At 34.9% G+C, this 21,467-nt stretch overlaps 2 protein-coding genes across 6 annotated transcripts; one reads left to right on the plus strand and one right to left on the minus strand.

The window, feature by feature from the left end:
- Positions 1 to 584: 584 nt before the first annotated feature.
- LOC117924545 lies at positions 585 to 10,706 on the minus strand. 4 transcript variants are annotated; one of them, XM_034843188.1, is made up of 10 exons: positions 10,448 to 10,706; positions 10,131 to 10,198; positions 9,381 to 9,442; positions 9,148 to 9,297; positions 7,882 to 8,058; positions 6,420 to 6,632; positions 3,710 to 5,412; positions 2,235 to 2,300; positions 2,070 to 2,139; positions 585 to 1,609 (listed from the first exon to the last, which is right to left on the minus strand). In XM_034843188.1, exons 1-10 carry the CDS (start codon positions 10,651 to 10,653, stop codon positions 920 to 922), a joined length of 3,405 nt encoding a protein of 1,134 aa, XP_034699079.1. In that variant the 5' UTR covers positions 10,654 to 10,706; the 3' UTR covers positions 585 to 919. The 4 variants fall into 4 exon arrangements, with proteins under 4 accessions (XP_034699079.1, XP_034699080.1, XP_034699081.1 ...); XM_034843189.1 differs by having other exon boundaries at positions 10,131 to 10,188; positions 10,448 to 10,519; XM_034843190.1 differs by lacking the exons at positions 9,148 to 9,297; positions 9,381 to 9,442; positions 10,448 to 10,706.
- A 7,347-nt stretch (positions 10,707 to 18,053) lies between these two features.
- On the plus strand, positions 18,054 to 21,430 carry LOC117924474 (probable galactinol--sucrose galactosyltransferase 6). 2 transcript variants are annotated; one of them, XM_034843089.1, is made up of 6 exons: positions 18,054 to 18,235; positions 18,365 to 18,423; positions 18,515 to 19,887; positions 19,978 to 20,187; positions 20,284 to 20,418; positions 20,519 to 21,430. In XM_034843089.1, exons 1-6 carry the CDS (start codon positions 18,085 to 18,087, stop codon positions 21,207 to 21,209), a joined length of 2,619 nt encoding a protein of 872 aa, XP_034698980.1. In that variant the 5' UTR covers positions 18,054 to 18,084; the 3' UTR covers positions 21,210 to 21,430. The 2 variants fall into 2 exon arrangements, with proteins under 2 accessions (XP_034698980.1, XP_034698981.1); XM_034843090.1 differs by having other exon boundaries at positions 18,147 to 18,235; positions 18,384 to 18,423.
- Positions 21,431 to 21,467: the final 37 nt, after the last annotated feature.

A 21,467-nucleotide genomic window follows, 5' to 3' on the forward strand; every position in this document is an offset into this window, starting at 1 on the left:
ATTTGAGAACAATTTTTGAAAACTATTCTCTGATTTTTGTAGAATAAAAGTTTATTTAAAAACCTAAAATATTTTTAACCTACTTTTAATATTTTAAAAATAATTTTTATATATAATGTTTTATTTTTAATCATTTTACATATTTGTATAATTATTTCTTATAATAATAATAAGAAAATAGGTAAAAACAATTAAAAGATATTTGAAAACACCATATTTTCTATTATTAAAAACAGAAAATAGAAAACTGTTCTAAAAGACAGTTCCCAAACAAACCCTATATGCATATGTAAATTTTGAACTATTTTGTTTTATTTATCACGCATTTCACTTTAATTTTTTAAAAAAGAAAAGAAAAAGGAAAAAAAGTTTAGTTAATAGTTAGAAAGTAGTAAAGGGTGATGCTATTTTCATTCACATGATGGCTAAGCCCATATGTGGATCTAAAACATTTTGATAATCCTACGACCCTCTAGATGAAATCATACTAGTGCCTGCACAGCTAGCATTTGTAGTAGTACATATGCTAGGGAGTAAGTTTTTCAGAACTTTCTGAATGATTTGAATATAAAAAATGAATATCATAAATATATAAATATAATCAATTACAGAAAATATGAATCAAACAACAACCTATTTAGATTTATGGTGGGTCTGAGTTGAATTGGCCTGTCCACAGCTCTTATTCAGACCCAGCCCAACCTGACATCTAACTGAAATTCCCCCCAAGGGAACTCCAGACTGATTATACCAAACTCAAAACTTGTTCAATGTAGGACCTCAATAACTAAAAGTATACATTACATTATGATACACAAGCATAAAATTAACAAATGTGGGAAAGATTACTGTGGACAAGTTTGGTGTAGCATTCAATAAGTCTACTGTTCTGCCAAACTGAGCTTAAAGCTCAAAATGGTTAACTGGCTCTTCTCAGCTTCTCAAAGATGGATTCTGGATTCCGGATTTCTTGGCTCTCTTGTGACTCCTCATTCCCTTGAGAAAAATCGACGCTTGTGTAAGTTCGGATCCCAGGACCATGTCCATTGGTGTCCCTCTCCCTTCCTTGCTGTGCTCGTCTCACTTCCTTTTGATGCTCAGTCAGTTCTAACCTTTTTCTTTTCAAACTTGGAGATGGTTTATCCTTGTCCCCTGAATCATTAACTGTAGCTTCCACTAATTCTACTCTTTTTGAGCTCCTGTTCTTTGTTGCAGTCACCTTGTATCTTTGTGGAGCGGCAACTTCTACTCTGGAATTACATTTTTGTAGAAATGAAGGGGTTCTCTTGCAGAGGTTTATTCTTCCGCTTCTTGCGAGCTTGTCTAGGACATGGCATAAGCTCTGAGGGTAATCCAACTGAATCTGCTCGCCATATGTGGAATTCCAGAATGCGATGGTAGAATCTGAAATAGAGGGATTTGAGTGGTCAAGAGTTTTTTCAAGGAGGGGTGCTTGGAGTTTGAGGAAGGAGGAATCAAAGATTATTGGTGGCTGACTCCTCTGCAAGCAATTAAGGGTCTTAGTCCACAATAGTCCAAGCTTATGAATGGTGCTTTCATCCCATTTTTCTACATGTGACAACCATTGAAGCAGTGAACTGGACATTATCTGCACAAAAGGTATCAGCTGGTTTAAGAGGAGATTATACCAGTTAAACAGGACAAAAATTTTGAAGAATTGGGAAAACTCTTTTAAGGAAAACAGAGAGAAAAATCCAAAAATCTTATGGTAACTTAAAGGAAGACCAATAGTTACTCGTTGCTACAATTATTTCTGGTGGCCAACTAAAACCATCATTTTCTTTGAGAGAGGTAAGGGTGAAAAAAGGGAGGGGACAGACTTCTAAAGATGTTTTCTACAACTTTCCAAGTTGGTTCTGTTAACCTGAAACAAGAAAAATGTAGAATGGGTTTGCTTCTTTAATAAGATTGCTTCAAGCTATTAACACGATCATCAGATAATCTTTGATAAAGATTTTTTTTTTCTTTTTGAACTTGCTTCTATAACACCCATTATGGTAAGTTGGTAATATAATACATATAGTAAATTAAGTATAAGAAAGACAAACCTCAATATATGAAAGGATATTTTGTTTCAAGTGAAGATGGCCCACAAATCTCACCAACGCATTAAAAACCCTGCCACTTTAAACTTAAGTGAGACAAATATAAAATAAAATCATGTATAGAAGAACTTAAGCATACAGGGTAGAAAAGGGCTTCCAGTGACTTACCTTGAGGTCATAGCAAGACAAATTGGTGCATCTGTTCCCATAATTGTACATGGTATCCTCATAAATCTGTAAAATGGCACATGAAACATGAGCAAAAGAAACCCCTAGTGTAGCATCCCATGAAATGGCATGATACCACTTTCTTTTTCACAATGTTTTCAATTTTCATACAAATGGTTTATTCATACTTTCATGGCCAAAAAAAGTTTTCACAGTAAAATAAAACCTCTCTCTAGATTTTATCATTTTGGTGAAGACACCATTCATATGATTTACTTGTGTGTTTGATGTTATAGAAGTAAAATTGTATGTTCATATTTGTCCAGACACCCATGAATGAATGAAGCAGAATAAGATCTATCTGCAGTCTCAAGTTCAGCAAAGCACACCTAAGATAAGTTTCATATTAAGTGATGGGCTCAGCAAAGCATATAGTCAAAGCCAATTTATATTATTGTCTAAAGAGTTCCCTTGCCTTTGGAACCCCCGAGTTACCTGTTGGGTTGGTTAAATGCTCATTTCATAGCTGCAATGATGGGCTAGGCAAGATTTTACAGGAAGCAAGGAATTTTTGGTATTAGTTTCCTATAGGTTATAATTAGTTTTTTGATTTGTCAATCTTTGATCAAGAGAGGGCTATAGCTTGGCTAAATCAGCTGCTCAAAATCAACATATTTATCAATGGTGTTTTTGGTTGTCCCATGGGAATTGAGTGGCTCTAAGGTATTTTAAATAACATCTGAAGCCACCAATCCATCATCTTAAATGCAACCATAAAGGAAAATTGGAGCCATTGCTAAATGATGCCACAGAAACAGTTTTAGGATTTCATGAAATGCCTTATTCCAAATTCCTAGCATCAGTCATATTCTTGGTTGTTGTTTCTGTAGTCACACCATCTAAGATTATGAATTTGTAGACATGATTGTATAAAACACAGTGGGGCAACTCAAATTTTCATGCGGCATTCAAACATGACCTAGGTGTTCACTTAGATGATACACAAATAAAAGGAGGTTTCGTTCTAAATATAGAGATTAAGGTCCTATTTGGTAACTGTTTTCAAAAACAGTTTTGAAAAATAATTTTTAAGAACAGTTTTTTAAAATTATCTTCTAATACTTTGTAGAACAAAAATCTATTTGACAACTTGAAATGTTTTTATATCTAATATTTTATTTTTAATCATTCTACATATTTGTATAATTATTTTTTAAAATAGTTCTAAAAAAACAAATGAAAACAGTTTTTTGACTACCAAACATGTTTTTCTATTTTTGTTATGAAAAACAGAAAACCGTTCTTGAAAACAGTTTCCAAATACACCCTAAGTTTCATGACACCCACTCCTTAAAAGGAATCCTTAAGAGTTTGAACCTGGGACCCTTCCCATCAACCTTTACAATGAGGCCATAAATTATCAATCTAACATGAGGAAATATTAGGCAATTCTCAAGAAGCAAAGTTTCACTTACCTGGCAATAAGTCCCAAGCTACTGTTGATGCCACTGGAACTCATACTGCAATCATCATCTTTATTTTTGGTTCCTTCTGAATTTACTCTCAAAGTCAGGGTATGTTCCAAAATATATATCACAATATCACCACAAAGGGAGAGGAGATCAAGGTACTGTTTCTTATCACTTGGATCAAGTTCAGTATCATAGTCAAGCTTGCTGCTATTTTCATCAAGGCACCTACTTAGCATTGAACATAGATCCTCAGAAAAAATGTTTGTATTGGAGCACTCAAACCGAGAGGCAGAATTAACAAAACCATAAAGTGACTTCCAGACTTCAGTAACATGTTCAAGCTCAAGCTTTCTCTGTGAGGAGCCACTAATCTTAGTCAGGCTTGATTGTTTTGGGAGACAAGAGCGCAAAACAAATGGGTAGGACAAGAGATGACAAACTGCTAAACAACCATAGCTGTCCAACTCTGTTTTCAATGGAGAAAGGTCCTTTACATCTTTTATGTAGTCTTCCAGACCCTGTGCAATTGCTACCCATATATTCAAGCAGCTGACTCTCATGTGTTTGTACAACAAAACAATAGTGGCACAAAGATTTTCAAGAGGATCATACAAAGACATTAAAAACTTAAAATGTTTCTGCACTCCCAGTAGGATGAACTCCATTTTAGGTGCATCAAAAGTAGCATGAACTGCAATGTAGACATACAGCATGGTCAAATAAACAACTGGTGAAACCATATCCATATATGCAATAGATCTGATACCTAGAACTTCTGCATAGTTAATGTCATAAACTGATAGCGGTCTGTCAATGTATTTGATGTCAAATGCCACTTTATAAAGAGGGGATCCTAATATAGAAGGTTCTAACTCTGTAGTGACAGCTTCTACAAACTGTAGAAAAGTATAATGCAATTCCACAATGCCAGTATCTGCCAATCCTACATCTTCAGATATTTTCTTTGTGAACCTTAATATTGTATTCAAGCACAACAAGATCTGATTATAATCAATGGATGGATTTTTCATCTCGATTTGAACTCCTTTTAAAACAGATCTAAAAATTCTTATGGCAGCCTCACATGCTAAAATCCTGTTTTCAGGGAGAACGGCTAACTTGGACCCTTGGTTGATGAGAGTACAAATCATCTTTATATGGAAGTCCAACTTGCTAAGATCCCATGATAACCATTTAATGGGGTAGTGTTTCCAGGAGCATTTTCCAGGTATTGGAAGCCCAAGAATAGAAGTTGTTGCTGATAAATCACTTACTTGGTGATTCAAGTCACAATCCACACCTCTACTCTTTGCTAATACAAAATCATCAAACAGATCAACACAGAGATTCCATAACCAGATGCTCCTACTATCAAGTCCAGTTTGAAACACTGCTTCAAGGATAGGGGCCAAAACTGTTTCAACCACCAAAGGATCATTGACAGAGATATCAAGTTTATGCAGCAGATAACACCATGTGTTCAAGCAGGAAGAACGAACAGATATATCACATTTACTCAACATGATTCCTATTAAGGGTGTCATTATAAGCTTTACACTTTTTGAGAATCCATATGTTTGGATTTCAGAATTATTCCTTGTAGATGTTCCCGATTTCTGAACACCATTCTCCTGGGCTGTTTTATTTGTCTCACAAGCTTGTAGTGGAGGGTGAATAAGAGCATCAATCAAACCTTCCCAGGCAACCTGCAAAATCAAGAGAAAATACCATTTAATTTGGAAACTTACTTGGGCCAAGGCATTGGAGTAGTTGCCGGAGAGATTTTGAAATTTTTTCACTCGGATAGTACCCAAGTCACATTGAACAGACTATTCGGAAGTCCTTTTGAAAAGTTTCTATTCCAAAAGACCAGGGCAAGACATTGAACAGGAAAATGGGGAATACTTTTAAAATCCTGTAACAAGGCATACCAAGTATTTCCGTTACTAGTGACACCACGCTGATTAGGCCTGATCTGATCAGACCTGACCTTGGAGCTATGTTTAAACAAATTGGGACTGGCTCTTTAAAGATAAATCATACAAAAATTACTGAAGATAAATGTACGTAAACAAAAAGTACATATAATTTTATATAAATAAACAATCCTATATAATAAATATATCTTATAATCAATACCAATAGAGCATTGCTTGGATGGAATGGGCATGAATCTCTGATGCTCAGACCCAACCTGAAAATTGAACAGGCATAGAAATTCAGCAGTGAACCACCCCTATAGTTGTGTATCTTAGTACCAAACTAACCCAACAGTGGGGGATGGAACTATCAGAAGGAGAAAGATCCATCCATGAACACATCTTTATCGGTTTTATCTCGTCAGTCATCACAAGCCAAATAAATAAAAATAATATTTGGTCTGGATACAGATTCAATTACATCAGGAGTTATTGTAGTTGATATCCTTTCTTACACATGCTTTTAAATCACTATAAGACTCGGTTTATGATTGGTGAGAAACATTCAAGATCTATCAAATGAATTTATATTTTCAAGAATGCAATATTTAGGTGCCATGGTTGTGTAGGGGAACAGGTCAAATCCATCTCTTACCCAAGTATTCCTCTATTATTATTTGACAAGGATTTTAAAACACAACTAATCATTTTGTAGGAAAATATAGAGAGTTCTAATATCACATAAAAAATAAAGAGTTCTAATAAGACACTTTAGTAGGGTTGAAGGGGCCTACCTGTGAAGCAATCTGGACTTGTGGATCATGATCAGAAAATGTCAACTCAGGAATTTTCAGCATTTCATTAACCAAATGCCTCTTCTTCATAGCATGCGATCCTAATAAGCGGATAAACCATCCCCAGGCTTGCATAGTTTGAACTTTCATACCAAGGTTTAGCATTTCCTTCATCCCAGGAAGCAATTTTTGCGTCATATCTATAACAAGTGCCTGTTAAATAATCTTCAATTATCGACAAATGCTATGGAATAATATGAGGCTCACATCAAGGTAAGGCTTAAGCTTAGACACTGCTGGCAGATAGTGTGAAGTAGACATTTATCTAATGCACAAGCAAAACAAAATACAGTTTTCTAGCCACATACTTGAAATGTGATATGATTGCTAAACTACTCAATCTCAACTCTTTCCTGGCTCTCTTTCATGAGAGAAATTGGGAAGAATTCCTTATTTAAACCTTTTATAGATGCTGAAGGAATATTGGAGAATTGTCAGGACCATCAACTGGCCTCATCTCATGATTTCTAAACCTATGGTTGCAAGCCAATTGGCATATAGATTTTCTAAAAACATAAGTAGTCTATAAATATGATTTATTAAAATGGTTCATTAGACTAACATTTAGATTTTTTTCAAGTAATAATGGTTTTTTACTCTTTTCAATGTTAAATTCAGTACTTTTGTCCCACATACCATCTAGTTGAAATAGTGGCCCATCACATCATTATGGTCTCAAGAATGGTCTAGCCTTGAATATATTATCTAAGATGAAATTTAATGTTAAATTCCAAATATCATGCTTATCCCTTTTTCTAGTAGACCAAAATTCATTTATTCAAAAATAAATACATATATAACTACAAATACATACTAAAAATATATAAATCAATTACAATCATAATTCTTAAACTTGAGAATACAGGCATTGGATTATAACTTGTTATAGAGAAGTCTATTTCATGTTTGCTTCCACTACAAAACCAAACTTGGCATGAACTTCATATATGAAGCAAACAAGGGATTATGGAAAAGATGTAGACACAAATTAAAATGACTAAGAAAATTTCCTGCCTTGAATTGAAATTTCATTCCTGAGATTTGATGAGTATTCATGAAGTAGGAAAAAGAGCATTTGTTAAATGTCATTCTTGTCCAAATGTTCTGCTATTTTAGTAGAATTATTTAAGATGTATCTGTTGATTGTATACCATGGTACCCCCCTTTATTTGTCTAAAATATGCAAAATCATCATAGCTTCTTAGTTCTGATCTTCCTGTTCAATGAGAATATCAATGGAGAAAGTAAAATGAATAAACCTAGGTAAAACCTAGCAAAAACATTTAAACATATGAGCCTTTCATGATATTGATGCACATCCCCATATCCATATTATACCTTAAAAGAATACACAAGCTTTGAATTCTGGATGTAATGTAACATGAAATAAATTTGACAGTACCTTGGAAAGAGTTAATGAAGGAGGCAATATTGCAGACTTAATCTTCAGCAGACACCTTTCTGACATATCCCTCTCCCTCTTATCAACACTGACAAGTCTTCTATATATTGATGGAGCCCATATATTTGATGTGTTTATCATCTTCTCACGTAATTCAGTCACCAACTTCATCACAGCCTACAAAATAGTATCACATGGGTTAGAAGAAACCACAAAGCTGTCCAATTTGCATTATCCTATAATTTATGAATGTCTAAAATCAACAGGCACGCAGACACCACACCAAATTATAGCTAGGTATCATGGATTTTCACATCTGGTCACTTAGCTGGAAACTCAAACAGTTGACTACTATAACCTAGCCCCATTGCTAAAACTACATATGCATGTACATATCTCAATGGAAAACATATGTATCCCAAACTTAAAATAAAAAACAAAAGAATCGGTTTGATTTCTCTTGTAATGAACAAGTGTTTGTGTCTTCTCTGCTCTGTTAACTTACTGTGAAGCTTATGTTGGGCTGCTGTGCTTGCACGAGCCATTTCAGATTATTTTCATGCCACAAATACCTAATGCACAGGTTGCATTTGGAAGAATCAAATTGATAAGGTGAGCTAGGAGGCCATGTTAGCCAAGACAATACTGATTAGACATCCTAACCATCAGAGATATCATCATTATAAATCTTTTCCAACTGATGGACTTAAACAGCTCAACTGCCAATTTGTCATTATAGCCTTTCACAAACAACTGCATGGCTTAATAACAAGATCAGAGCTTGTTATTAGAATGTGGTATGCTTTTGCCATCATTCTGTCTTAATAGACACAATCTTTCATTCAAACTCTATCTGGATCTGGCAATTTACCAAACACTCAATAATCAAGGAGTTCCAAATCAATTTTTGTCTTTCCTTTTTGCAGCTTACAGAAAGTATAATTAAACATGATTCCCTAGAAAGCATGTGGACATAGGTATGGCAGAATCAGTTGATTTTATGCATAAAATTCCTCCTTTTAACAGACCATGCATCTATATTCAGCAACTTGATTGGCAGCATAGAAGCTCTCCTACATATTATAAACACTAGTTGTTTTTCATTAACATCACATAAGAGTGCCTTGTTAAACAAAAGCCTCTTAGATAACCTTCATAGCTGCACAAGATTTGTCCATAAACCTGTGGAATGATCAAACAGTCTAAAAAGCATGGAAGAAACATGATGCTTAAAGAAAAATTAGTGAAATATAATAATGCTATTACCTGAATAGCTTCATATGTTGTTGACAGAGAACCAATAGGATTGTCAAGGGCATGAACAATTGCCCTTAACAAACAATGGAAGTGGGTGGCTAGAAATGATGCACTGAACTGTTGGATAGATATGCACCACACTCCTAAATTACAAACAGTCTGAAATCAAGTGGTTAAACAAATTAAAAGAACTCATCTTTCCATAGTTACTAAAAACCATGATGGACATCATCACTATTTACCTTCATTTTGGTTGTAACAATGAGTTCAGCCAAAGACTGCACAATAAAATTAGCATCTTCCACTGCAATGCCCCAGAAAAAAAATTTAATTTGAAAATCTTCCCTTTTCAGTTTTGCATATGTAACCAGATAAATGGAACAACCACATAAACATGCCAAGTTAATCCCATATCTCAAAAGACAAGAAACTACTGTCATTTTTATACATAAGAAATGAAGTCCAACAAAGTATTAAAAAGGATACCACATCCCATTTTGGCAGTCACGTCAATAAACATCATCACGAGCATAGCTTCAAATTGCAAGAAGGTAGCCAACATAGCATTCAGCAAAACTTCCAAAACAAAATGAGCATTTACTAAGGGCACATTTGGGTATTCCATGATATTAGAATAGGTCTGTTTAGTGTTTAGTTTCACATAGCACTTTTAAGGAAAAAAAAATCATGACTAGAAATGGATTTCTTAGAAAATGAGACCATCATCAAAGCTGGTGGTATGCTATCCTGTAGTTTAAGGGTTTCTTCAAATGAGACTCGACCATCCTCTGTCTGGGAGGTGGCTAACATTTTGCGACCATTTCCATCATGAATTTCTATTGCCAAATCCTATGGAAATAAAATCGGAACCATTTAATTTTAGCAAATTTCTTCAACACAGAAACAAATTAATTCACAAGCTAATTTGAATAATAAGGTCTATCGTGAGATAAATTAAAAAGAAGCACTAAATCATCAAGTGAACCACCTACCCGGAATCGCAACTACAAGGGATGGATGGTAGATCATAAATCCCAAGCATTTCAAAGCCTGTGAAGCACTAAAAACAAAACAAAAAATTCAAAGATCGAACAACACCAACATTATTGCTCTGTTTGGCTACTGAGAAAAAGTAGGAAAACAAAGCACTCCAGAAAAGAGAAATTTGTCATCAAGACGAAAACAAACAAACCTATACGATTCATAGTAAGTAACTTTCTTTTCTTTTTCTCGGTTTTCTCAGTAACCAAACGGAGAGCACATGAAAAAAATGAAGGAAAAAAAAAAAAAAAATTTAATTTTAACCAACATTTCTTCGTCATCGTCAGCAATATCTACGATGATCTGAGAGAGAACTGACTGGGATTCTTGAGCTAGGCTTTGAATTGAACAAGTGTCACTGCTGCATTGCTCTTGGAGCTGTAGAAGAGTTGAGTAAGCGAATGACTTGTATGATTTAGCGTTCGAGGAAATTAGGGTTTTGATTTCCTGGAGCTGATCAGAAAAACTCGCCATTTTTACAAGGATTTAGTTGAGATTTGAGAGCAGAATAAACCCTAATTCGAAGTTGGTTGAGTTGGGTTCGATTTTCGCGCCAAATGGACACTGGCACGTGAAAAAGTGGCGGGTGCTGGTTAATGGTGTGTTTGGATACTAAAAGCTCCGTAGCCCAACCACGGACGCGCGAGTATCATACCAGAGGAGGATAGCGTTTAATGATCTAAATTTCACTATACACTTTCAATACCCAAAATTCCAAATTCGATAGCTGTTAAATCAATACCCTAAAGTTTTCCTCTAGTTTTATATTATTAAATTTTAGTTTGATAATAGAATCAATTGGACATCTAAAAGCAATGTCCAATACCATGTCAATATGTTGTGGTTTAACTTTATCTAAACATATAAAACATGTTATTAACATATGAAGAGTGTGACCATTGAATATTTTAATTTAAAATTTATAAAATATAATCAATTCGTAAAGAAAAGGCTATGAAGAAAAAAAAAAACGTTTCCTTCGTTCAAAATACATTTTTTTTTTTCCTTTATTTGATTGATAGGAATATTGGAGAAGATAATAATAACTCTAATGACATAACTTTGATATAGATGTCACAAGGTATCATTCAGTCCCTCTCAGTTCGAGTTGGATGGATAGACTCTAGATATGAAGATAACAATGAGTCAATAGTAAAGTATTAGGAATATAAAGCATAACATGAAATTTTATAATATCCGCAAGTAACAATAACATGTGCTCATGGAATATGGTTAATATCAAATGGTTAATATGTACGTGAATAGGTGTTTAAAAATTCACTTTATCACTTATATAAACATATTTAACATTGAACTCCTTGGAGTTGATAGATTTCATCTCATAGATTGATGGCATGTTATGTCCTGAATGAAGGTCTCCACAATAAGCTCACGTGGTAATTTCAATTGACATTGATATTACTTGTTGATGACTTGCAAACCATTTTTAAAGTGAGTTTATCAACTTCGCTACCAATTACAAAACTAGAAGATTTATTACATTTTTCAACACAATAATAAGGCTTTCAATAATCTCTATGGTCATGATATTATATTTTTTCTAGGTAAAGTGTAAATGAGCTCATTCATAAACTCCTAAATCCATCAAATATCTTTCTATTCTTGGGTCAATTATCTCTAGTTGCCTAAATATAACATTAAACTATGGAATATGAAGAACATGAGAAACATCAATCAAGGAACAACTTATGAATTGTAGGATTCTTGAACTTTGTATTCAAGTTTTGTTTAATTTGATAAGCACATACACCATGCCTTGCATGGATAAATATTTTGTGCACTGCTTTCTTAATGCTACATGATGATATGATATCATAAACAATCATTAACATGTCCAATCGCATCATGTAACTTTGTTAGAAAGCACTCACAAAAACCATCCTTTTATGAATAACTCATCTTAAATGGTAAAGGACATATTTGATTGTTGTCATCTTTACATTTTGTGATAAATAAAGTCCTTATGTACTTTGCTTTTAAAAAAAATTTCCATCAAATATAATAACCAACCTTATTGATGTGCAAAACCCAACAAGAGATGCAACAATAAACACAAAAAAAAAAACTTGAATTGACGATCACAATCAATCACTATATCAATGATGTCACTATAATTTTTTTTTTTGTTTTTTGTTTTTGTTTGCTCTAAAACATACTAGTAGACTGACAAAGCAATGTAGGATTTCTCAACTGATCCCATAATAATACCTAAAAGTAGTTCTCTTACTCTTCATGCCTTACATTGCTAATTTGAACTTATACTCATTTTGAATGTCCACTATAATGTCTTTGGGTTGATATTGACAATTGACCTCTCGATATATTTCTCTCATGCTGTTATCAATCAACCATTTATTTCTATGTTGATTTGTCATGGGACATCATGTCTAATTTATAAGTATGTGTTGAATATTTTTTCATTATCTCAAACATATTAGAACTTCCTAACTTGGTTGCATGAACTTGCTACTAGCATTCTTTATCAAAAAATTCCACAAGCAATAACTTAGTTGTAGACATAGTTGTTTTAAACTCAAAGTTCTTTTTGAGTGCCATCATCTACAACTTCCATTATAATTCTTTCTTAATTGAGTGCATTTAGTGCTATTCTACATGGTCACCACTAAGGCCACTAACTATAAGTGGTTGCTCATGTTTTGTCCTTCATTTGTTGTCCCTTACATTATGGTGAGATTACTATGCATGAAACCATCATTTGTATTAATGATGGTTAGAATTTGTGTACTCTTAGTTGAACCATTTTTGAAGGAGTCAATTGACTCATTATCCTATAATCCTTATCATTAACGACACCCTCATTAAAATTTTAGTCATGACCATTTGATCCTTCAAGTGGCTCATTATTATATCTTTTTTTTTTTCACCACCATCATGATTTAAAGTTTCTACTGACTTGTAATGAATATGTACACTTTTATGCATCAAATTGGGCCCCCATTAAATTCTTTCTCATTTTAGGATGACGTATGATAATCAAAATCAGAGTTATAGATTGAATTATAACTAGGGTTCATGATTCTCCTTTCCATTGTGATACACAATGGTACTAGAAGCTTAACATTGATACTATTAATGAATAAAAGTTCCACATCCCTATAATTAGATAGTTATATATGAGTTGTTAGAATAGTCGCATTGCATACATAATTCATTGAAAAACATTATTTTGGATTTAACATTAAGATGTAATAGACAACCCTTAATAATTTTTTATTTGCTATAGTTTTTGAGACTTCAATTTCTTTATCTTGTCTTCAAAATTGAAAATATTTCCATCTTGTACGTCATTCCCTTCATATAAAAGCTTTATTCCCACTCCATCAATCACAAGAACATCAAATAATCTCAACTATTGATACTAACCCACAACAATATAATATATCTAAGTTATAATATTGTATTACTACATATAAGTAGGTATTGATTTTAAAAAATATATTCATTATTAAATTCCTACCACCTCAATAGACTTACATATCTTTACGATGGCAAATATTGCAAATAATGCAATAAAAATATAATGTTTCTAATTATTAAATTTTTTTTTTCAGATAGTACAGCTTTCAACCATTTTTAACAAAAAAACATATTTATTTTATATAATAATGGTAGATCTAGGCTTTAATTTATGTCACGAATGTCAAGACTAATTTGCAGTGATTCAACTCTAGTTAAGTTCAACTAATCTATATAGTATTACATAAAACAACAACAAATAAGCTTAATTTATATTTACTCCAACCTAATATCGGTTAAAGTCTTGGTACACGACTAAAGAGTGCAACTTTATCCTTATCTCAGAACCCCATTATGACATATTTATATCTATGTAAATGATGAACATACCAACAATATCGAAACCACCATAAAAATTTCATAGTTAGGATTATTTACCATTTTTTGACCTTGTTATATGGATAATGTTCTTCCATGTTTTTTTAGGATGACTATTTACTTCTTTTAACTCGATTTTCATAGTTGCAAATGACATTAAAAAATTGGTAACAATTTTAAACTTTCTTACATATTCATTACTTATTAACGAAAGAATAAATATTCACTAATGTTAAAAATTTGAAGAGATGATAAATAAGAAATAAAACAAAAGAAAGAATGAAGATAAGAAAGGAAAATAGATGGGAAAAGTTTGAATTAGAAGGAAAAAAAAGTCAAAGTCCATTTCATATATATATATAAAATAGGATTAATTGATTAAAAGGGATTAAAAGATCTTAAATTTGTAAAACAAACTTCTCCCATTTTTGAACCAGAAAAGTTTGAATTAGAAGGAAAAAAAAGTCAAAGTCCATTTCATATATATATATATAATAAGATTAATTGATTAAAAGGGATTAAAAGATCTTAAATTTGTAAAACAAACTTCTCCCATTTTTGAACCAGAAGAATAACCCATTTTTTATATAAATACCGTTCAATATTGAATGGTTTATGTTAGCTGAAATTTGAAAGGGTCAAATAGGATTGCTGAAAAGGCAAATAATAGGTCCATAAAATGAAATTGGACCGCCCCTAGCAAAATTCAACCATTTTAGGTGTAGTGCCACCATATTAACCCAAAATTTGGTAGACCATCTTATCTCCACCCAAACAATAGCAGTATAGAAAAAGGAAATGGAAGTCTGACCACTTTTCTTCACATGGACTAAGCTGCTCCAACCACTAAATAGCATCTTAGAAAGGTGAATATGAACTTTCACTCCTAATTTTCAACAATATTCTTGAAAATTTTGTCTAAAAACATTATATTCTTAGGCTTCATTTAAATCATGAAAAATATTTAAAAATAAATAAATAAAAGAAAATTTCTCAAAAAATTCAAGTACAAATTGATCACGAGGGGGAAAATGATCCCATTTTGAAGAAGTAAATTTTTGAAATATTTCATATCAATTAATTTCTTAATCTTGATTTTGAACCAGACAATTGACATCTTTTTGCTCCAACCATTTTTTTCGGATATGACATATATCATGAAAAAAGTGAAGAATACATCAATAACTTTATAATAAAGTTGAAAATATGGTTGACAATTAAATCAATAATTTTATTAAAATATTAGTAAAAAAAATATTATATTTAAAAAATATAAAAGAATTTAAAAATGATTAGAAATCTTTAGAAAATTTTTAATATTTTTTCATAAAAAAATTTATAATTCTTTTAATAAAATTTCAGATTTTTTTCTTTCAAATAAGTATAAAATCAATTGACAAAATCTTTTAGTTAAAAATTATTTATTATATAGTAATATTGTTAACATATTAAGTGTTTTGATAGTTATCAACTTAAATAAACTATAAATAATTATTAATAATTTGAAACTTATTATAGTCATTGAAAGTATATTATTAATATTATTTTCAATGATTAAAATTAAATATAAATTCAATTAATGTTCATAAATGTAAAATAAAAGATAATAAAAAAACTTAATTTTATTCCAAAAAATACAAGATGAAAAAAATTAAGATAATGTTAGTATATGAAAAAAAATGATAAAGATAGAATAAAAGGAAACAACAAATAAGAATATTAAGTAGGTTGTATAAAATATCATTTATAGAATTGAAAAATCACTTGTAGTATTTTCTAAGGAAATATTTTTTGTAATATCCCAGATAGAAAATTATTGATAATATATAAATATGAACTCTTTTTAATATTGTAAATATATTTTAAAATCGTAAGGGTCTTTTTAGGGTATCAAAATGGATTCCGTGTCGAATTTGTTTGATCGTCGAATTTGTTTGACCTTGTTTTGTTTATTTGATTTTGATAATATAGAAATATGAGGTCTTCTTAACGATTAGCACTTGTTCACCTTCCCTAATTTTTCTATGCTGTCCTTATTGACTGCCAAATCCAATATTCTCCATAATCTAGCCTATCACAGCTCCATCTCTAGTCCCATCTAGACCCTTCATCCTGAAGGTTCCACTTAACTACCATACTTCGCGAAACACCGAGTGTTTTCCAGGTCACTGATTCCACCCGCTTTCTTTTCGCGACAATCAATCCAATCACGGACACGCAGAAAGCTCTTTCTGAAGTATATAACTACGTACAACTCGCTTTCCTTGACAGGCACGTGTCAAAGTGACATGTGTCGAAGGTAGGATGGCGAGTGTGTAAGTCTTATCTTCGCCGAGATTGCTTGTACGTCTGCCCATTCTTCAATCAGAAGCCAAAGCTGCCATTCGGACAACTTGTCGCGCGGCGGCTACACGTGATCGATCCAACCCGCACATCATGGAGATCCGTGAAAAAAAGATATTTTTGTCTGAACGATTTTAACCTCACACGTGGCATGACTTTTGAACTGAAGAACCTGAATTTCGGAACTTTAACAGCCACCCACGAGTTAATCAGATTCCACGATTTAGCACAATCACAGTTGTATGATTGGCAATTCTTAGAAATATTTTCGTCTGAACCATTTTAGCTGTACACTTGTCAGACTTTAGCTGAAGATCACGTGCTAATCACTTGCCCCCGATTTAGGATAATCAATCACACTTCCAGTATTGGAGGATGTGGTGGCAATCTGGTAATTATATGACCTTAGAATGGGCAATGATTTATGATAAAAAACACAGCTAGGTACCGGTTTTCATTTTGTCGTCACCTAAACATCCGAAGAAAGGGGGAGACACTCGCGTTGCTTTACGCAATCACGTGACAGAGGCGGGACATTACAGCATGGAGCTGACGTCCATGACCAGTAATACACATTCACAATCAATGATATAGCGGCGCGAGATAATTATTTGTACAGGTCGTATCGAATAATTAAGATAGGGATTAAATGGGTGGTATTTTATTAGTTGACGTGGACCATCTATTATTGAGATTTCGTAGTCTACCGTGTAAACAATTAGGAGATTATTTGGAATTTCAATTGATTGATGTGGCGTTACTCAATGATAGAGGCTTAGCTGCCACGAAAAATAATATAATTATTACTACGTAATTGACTTTGATTTATTAATTTAAAGGAATATCAATCATGCCTGATCTAGAATCTTCGAAAAAATATAGATTTATCTTATATTTATTTTTTTAATATAAGTTTCTAAAAGTTCTTCAATTTTAATAAAATACAAATTATTTTATTTTTCAATTTTAAAAATTAAAAATATATATAAATTCATATATCTTTAAAAGTCACTTTTAAAATTTAAAATTTGGGACAATAACTTCAAATTTTTTAAGAATTATTATTTTTTAATCGTAATTTTAAAAATAAAAAATAAAAAATATATCCAAATCCATATTTACAAAAATAATTATTTTTTAAATATAAGAGAAACTCATGATATTGTGATAAATTCAAAGCTAGTGGAGCATATCCAGCAAGGACATAATTGTTTTTACGAAATGCATCCCTCAAAAGGCATCGGGTTCAATGTTTTTAGTGTTTTTCCTCCGCTAAGAAATTAGCAGTTATGATTTTTTAATTCCAATTTTGAATATGAGGAGGACAGTTGAATACAGGCGTGGAAACAGCTACAGCACATTTATTATTTTATTATGACGATATTGGAGATAACGTACAGTGCCACCAAAGACCTATCCACCTGATGCCAAATGACACGTACACAAGGATGATGTGGAATGTCCCCTTTGAGGGTACACGCGTTCGCACTAAACCGCAACCATACGAAATTCGGCAGAACCTTCTGTCATTCTGATATTGTCAAATTCAAATACGTGTTTCAGGATTGGTGAGACGTGGATCCGACGTGGTGACCACATCCTCCGTCAGAGCCAACGGCGAAACCGAGGCAGCCGTTAGATAAAGATGATGGGATAACTGGAGAGAGAAGAGCGGAAGAAATCGCAATGGCTCCCGATTGGTGTTACAGTTCTCTGTACAAATCCAGTAGTATAAATACCAATCCAATCCTACCGTTTTCGTCATTCTATCATACGCCGTCGTTTTCGTGTTCTAGTCTTCCTGTTTCTAAGAGAACCCAAAGGCGCTCTGCTTCTGGTATTTCTCTTCTTTCTTTGTGGCTAGTTTGGTTTTTGGTTTTTCTTTTTCTTTTTTCCGAGAAATTTTTTATTTTCTCAGCCAATTTGTAACGTCGTGAGGCTAACAAAGCCTGATTTTTGGGTTCATGTTTTGGATTATCTTGCAGGTATTCTGCGAATCGAGTGGTGTTGTTGCGGGCTTTTAAGGTGAGAATGTTTGCTTCGAGTGATCTGCATTTCGATTTTTGTTGTCGAATTTTGTGAATCTGATGTGCATATAATCTTTGAGAACTTGCAGAAAAGTGAGGTAGGCTCGCCTCCTAGAGAAGTATACAAGGAAGAAGAAAGAGAAGAAGAGATGACGATCACTTCGGCGGTGAGGATCGCCGATCGGAAACTGGTCGTGAAGGAGAGGACGATTCTGGAAGGAGTGCCGGACAATGTGGTGGCGACGTCCGGTTCGACCTCCGGGCCAGTTGAAGGAGTGTTTCTGGGTGCGGTTTTCAACGAAAGTAGCAGTACACACGTGGTGTCTCTGGGAACTCTCCGAGACGTGCGGTTCATGGCGTGCTTCAGGTTCAAGTTATGGTGGATGGCTCAGAAAATGGGGGATCGAGGGAGAGATATTCCCCTGGAGACGCAGTTTCTGCTGGTGGAGACAAAAGATGGGTCCCAGATTGAGTCGGACTGTGCTGGTGAGGAGAATCAGATAGTCTACACTGTTTTCCTCCCTCTTATTGAAGGACCGTTTCGGGCTTGTCTACAGGGAAACTCCCGAGATGAGCTGGAGCTCTGTCTGGAGAGTGGGGACGCCGACACCAAAACGTCGTCGTTTACCCACTCGGTCTTCATCAGTGCCGGGACCGATCCTTTTGCCACCATCACCAGCGCAATCAGAGCCGTTAAATTACATTTAAAGACGTTCCGTCTACGCCACGAGAAGAAACTCCCTGGAATCGTTGACTATTTCGGATGGTGCACCTGGGACGCGTTCTACCAGGAAGTAACCCCAGAAGGAGTAGAGGCCGGCCTCCAGAGCCTCGCCGCCGGCGGCACCCCACCGAAATTCGTGATCATCGACGATGGCTGGCAGTCCGTGGGAGGTGATCCACAGAAAGACGAAGGCCAAACCGAAAACAAACAACAGCCATTGCTTAGACTGACCGGAATCAAAGAAAACTCAAAGTTCCAAAACAAGGAGGATCCCACGGGGGGAATCAAAAGCATCGTGAACATAGCGAAGCAGAAACATGGGCTAAAGTACGTGTACGTGTGGCACGCCATCACTGGGTATTGGGGTGGGGTGAGACCAGGAGTGAAGGAGATGGAGCAGTACGATTCGTTGATGAAGTACCCAATGGTGTCAAAAGGAGTGGTGGAGAATGAGCCAGGATGGAAGACTGATGTAATGACGTTGCAGGGATTAGGATTGGTGAACCCCAAAAACGTTTACAGATTCTACAATGAACTGCATGAGTACTTGGCATCAGCTGGAATCGATGGGGTGAAGGTGGACGTGCAGTGCATATTGGAAACACTGGGTGCGGGGTTGGGTGGAAGAGTGGAGCTCACCACACAGTACCACAAAGCGCTTGATGCCTCTGTTGCAAGGCATTTTCCTGATAATGGGATCATCGCTTGCATGAGCCACAACACTGATGCACTCTACTGGTAATTTCTTTTAACTCCCATTTGTTTTCTTTTAAATTGGATCAGAAATTCCATCACCTTAACCTGATATGGTGTCGGGATGGTGAACAGCTCAAAACAGACGGCAATGGTGAGAGCATCGGACGATTTCTACCCTCGGGATCCTGTATCACACACAATCCACATAGCGGCGGTTGCATACAACAGTGTGTTCCTGGGTGAGATTATGCAGCCGGATTGGGACATGTTCCATTCACTGCACTCAGCGGCTGAGTACCATGCATCTGCCAGAGCCATCAGCGGCGGCCCCATCTACGTCAGGTCCTTCCATCTTTCTCTATATTCTAAAATCCAATTCCCATTATTTTTACAATTTTAAGTTGCTGACTTTTAAGGGTATTTGATTCTTAACAACAGTGATGCCCCTGGGAAGCACAACTACGAACTCCTCAAGAAACTTGTCTTGCCTGATGGCTCAGTTCTCCGAGCCCGTCTGCCCGGACGCCCCACCCGTGATTGTTTGTTCTCTGACCCCGCCCGCGATGGTGTCAGGTATATTTAACATACAATTTTTGTAAAGAAATTAACTAATGAAATTGGGGAATCCAATATTTTCTTGTGCTTAATGTGTTGCCTGGCTTTGGTGTTCCAGTTTGTTGAAGATATGGAACATGAATAAGTACACTGGAGTGATTGGAGTGTACAACTGCCAAGGTGCAGCCTGGAACAGCGCTGAAAGAAAGAACACATTCCATGAAACACATTCCGGAGCCATCACAGGTACCATAAGGGGCCGAGACGCTCATCTCATTGCCGAAGCAGCCACCGACCCAGAGTGGAGTGGGGACTGTGCAGTCTACTGCCATAAGAGTGGTGAACTTATCACTCTTCCTCACAATGCTGCACTCCCCGTCTCACTAAAGGTCCTGGAGCACGAAATCCTCACCGTCACTCCTATCAAGGTGCTGGCACCTGGGTTCAGCTTTGCTCCATTTGGGCTCATTAATATGTTCAATGCTGGTGGAGCCATCCAAGAGCTGAGATATGAGGTAAAGAGCGGAGCCCAATTATCAGAGCTTGAAGGTGGATATGAAGGTGAAGGAAATGGTGTGGCTGAAGAGAGGATGGAGAACAGGAGCACAGAATTGGTGGGTGTGGTTCACATGGAGGTTAAAGGGTGTGGCCGGTTTGGCGCATACTCATCAGCCAAGCCAAGAAGATGCACCCTTGGTTCGACCGAGGTTGATTTCATATACAATTCCTCATTTGGGTTGGTGACATTGAACCTGAGTCATATGCCTGAGGAGGGCCAAAATGTTCACGTTGTCAAGGTCGAGATATAAGATATGATTAGTCTTTAGGCTTAGATTGAGGGGTTGAAAGGGAAATGTTGGGGAATTGGGATTGTTGAAGGAGGGGAACTATCATGTTAATAATTTGTGGGGATGTGTCCGGAATTGAAATAATTTTCATAAACCCTGTATATTTATGCTGCTCATGAAGAAGCTAGAATACCTAAAATTTTGTATCTAAATCCTAGTTAATAAATGGTTGATCTCTAAAATGATCCTTGTCCAATGAAAGCATGTCTCTATTTTTTT

Source organism: Vitis riparia, chromosome 11 (assembly GCF_004353265.1).
Source record: "Vitis riparia cultivar Riparia Gloire de Montpellier isolate 1030 chromosome 11, EGFV_Vit.rip_1.0, whole genome shotgun sequence".
Taxonomy (NCBI): domain Eukaryota; kingdom Viridiplantae; phylum Streptophyta; class Magnoliopsida; order Vitales; family Vitaceae; genus Vitis; species Vitis riparia.

What these genes read in the sequence shown, in the direction of transcription:
- LOC117924545 (XM_034843188.1), bottom strand. Translation starts at nt 10,653, where the DNA reads ATGGCGAGTTTTTCTGATCAGCTCCAGGAAATCAAAACCCTAATTTCC. An exon ending in CTTCATTAACTCTTTCCAAG is followed by an intron (nt 6,633 to 7,881) that starts GTACTGTCAAAT and finishes ATTATTTAACAG; the next exon opens with GCACTTGTTATAGATATGAC. An exon ending in TGTCTTGCTATGACCTCAAG is followed by an intron (nt 2,140 to 2,234) that starts GTAAGTCACTGG and finishes TTAAAGTGGCAG; the next exon opens with GGTTTTTAATGCGTTGGTGA.
- LOC117924474 (XM_034843089.1), top strand. Translation starts at nt 18,085, where the DNA reads ATGGCTCCCGATTGGTGTTACAGTTCTCTGTACAAATCCAGTAGTATA. An exon ending in TGTTGTTGCGGGCTTTTAAG is followed by an intron (nt 18,424 to 18,514) that starts GTGAGAATGTTT and finishes GAGAACTTGCAG; the next exon opens with AAAAGTGAGGTAGGCTCGCC. An exon ending in AACACTGATGCACTCTACTG is followed by an intron (nt 19,888 to 19,977) that starts GTAATTTCTTTT and finishes GATGGTGAACAG; the next exon opens with CTCAAAACAGACGGCAATGG.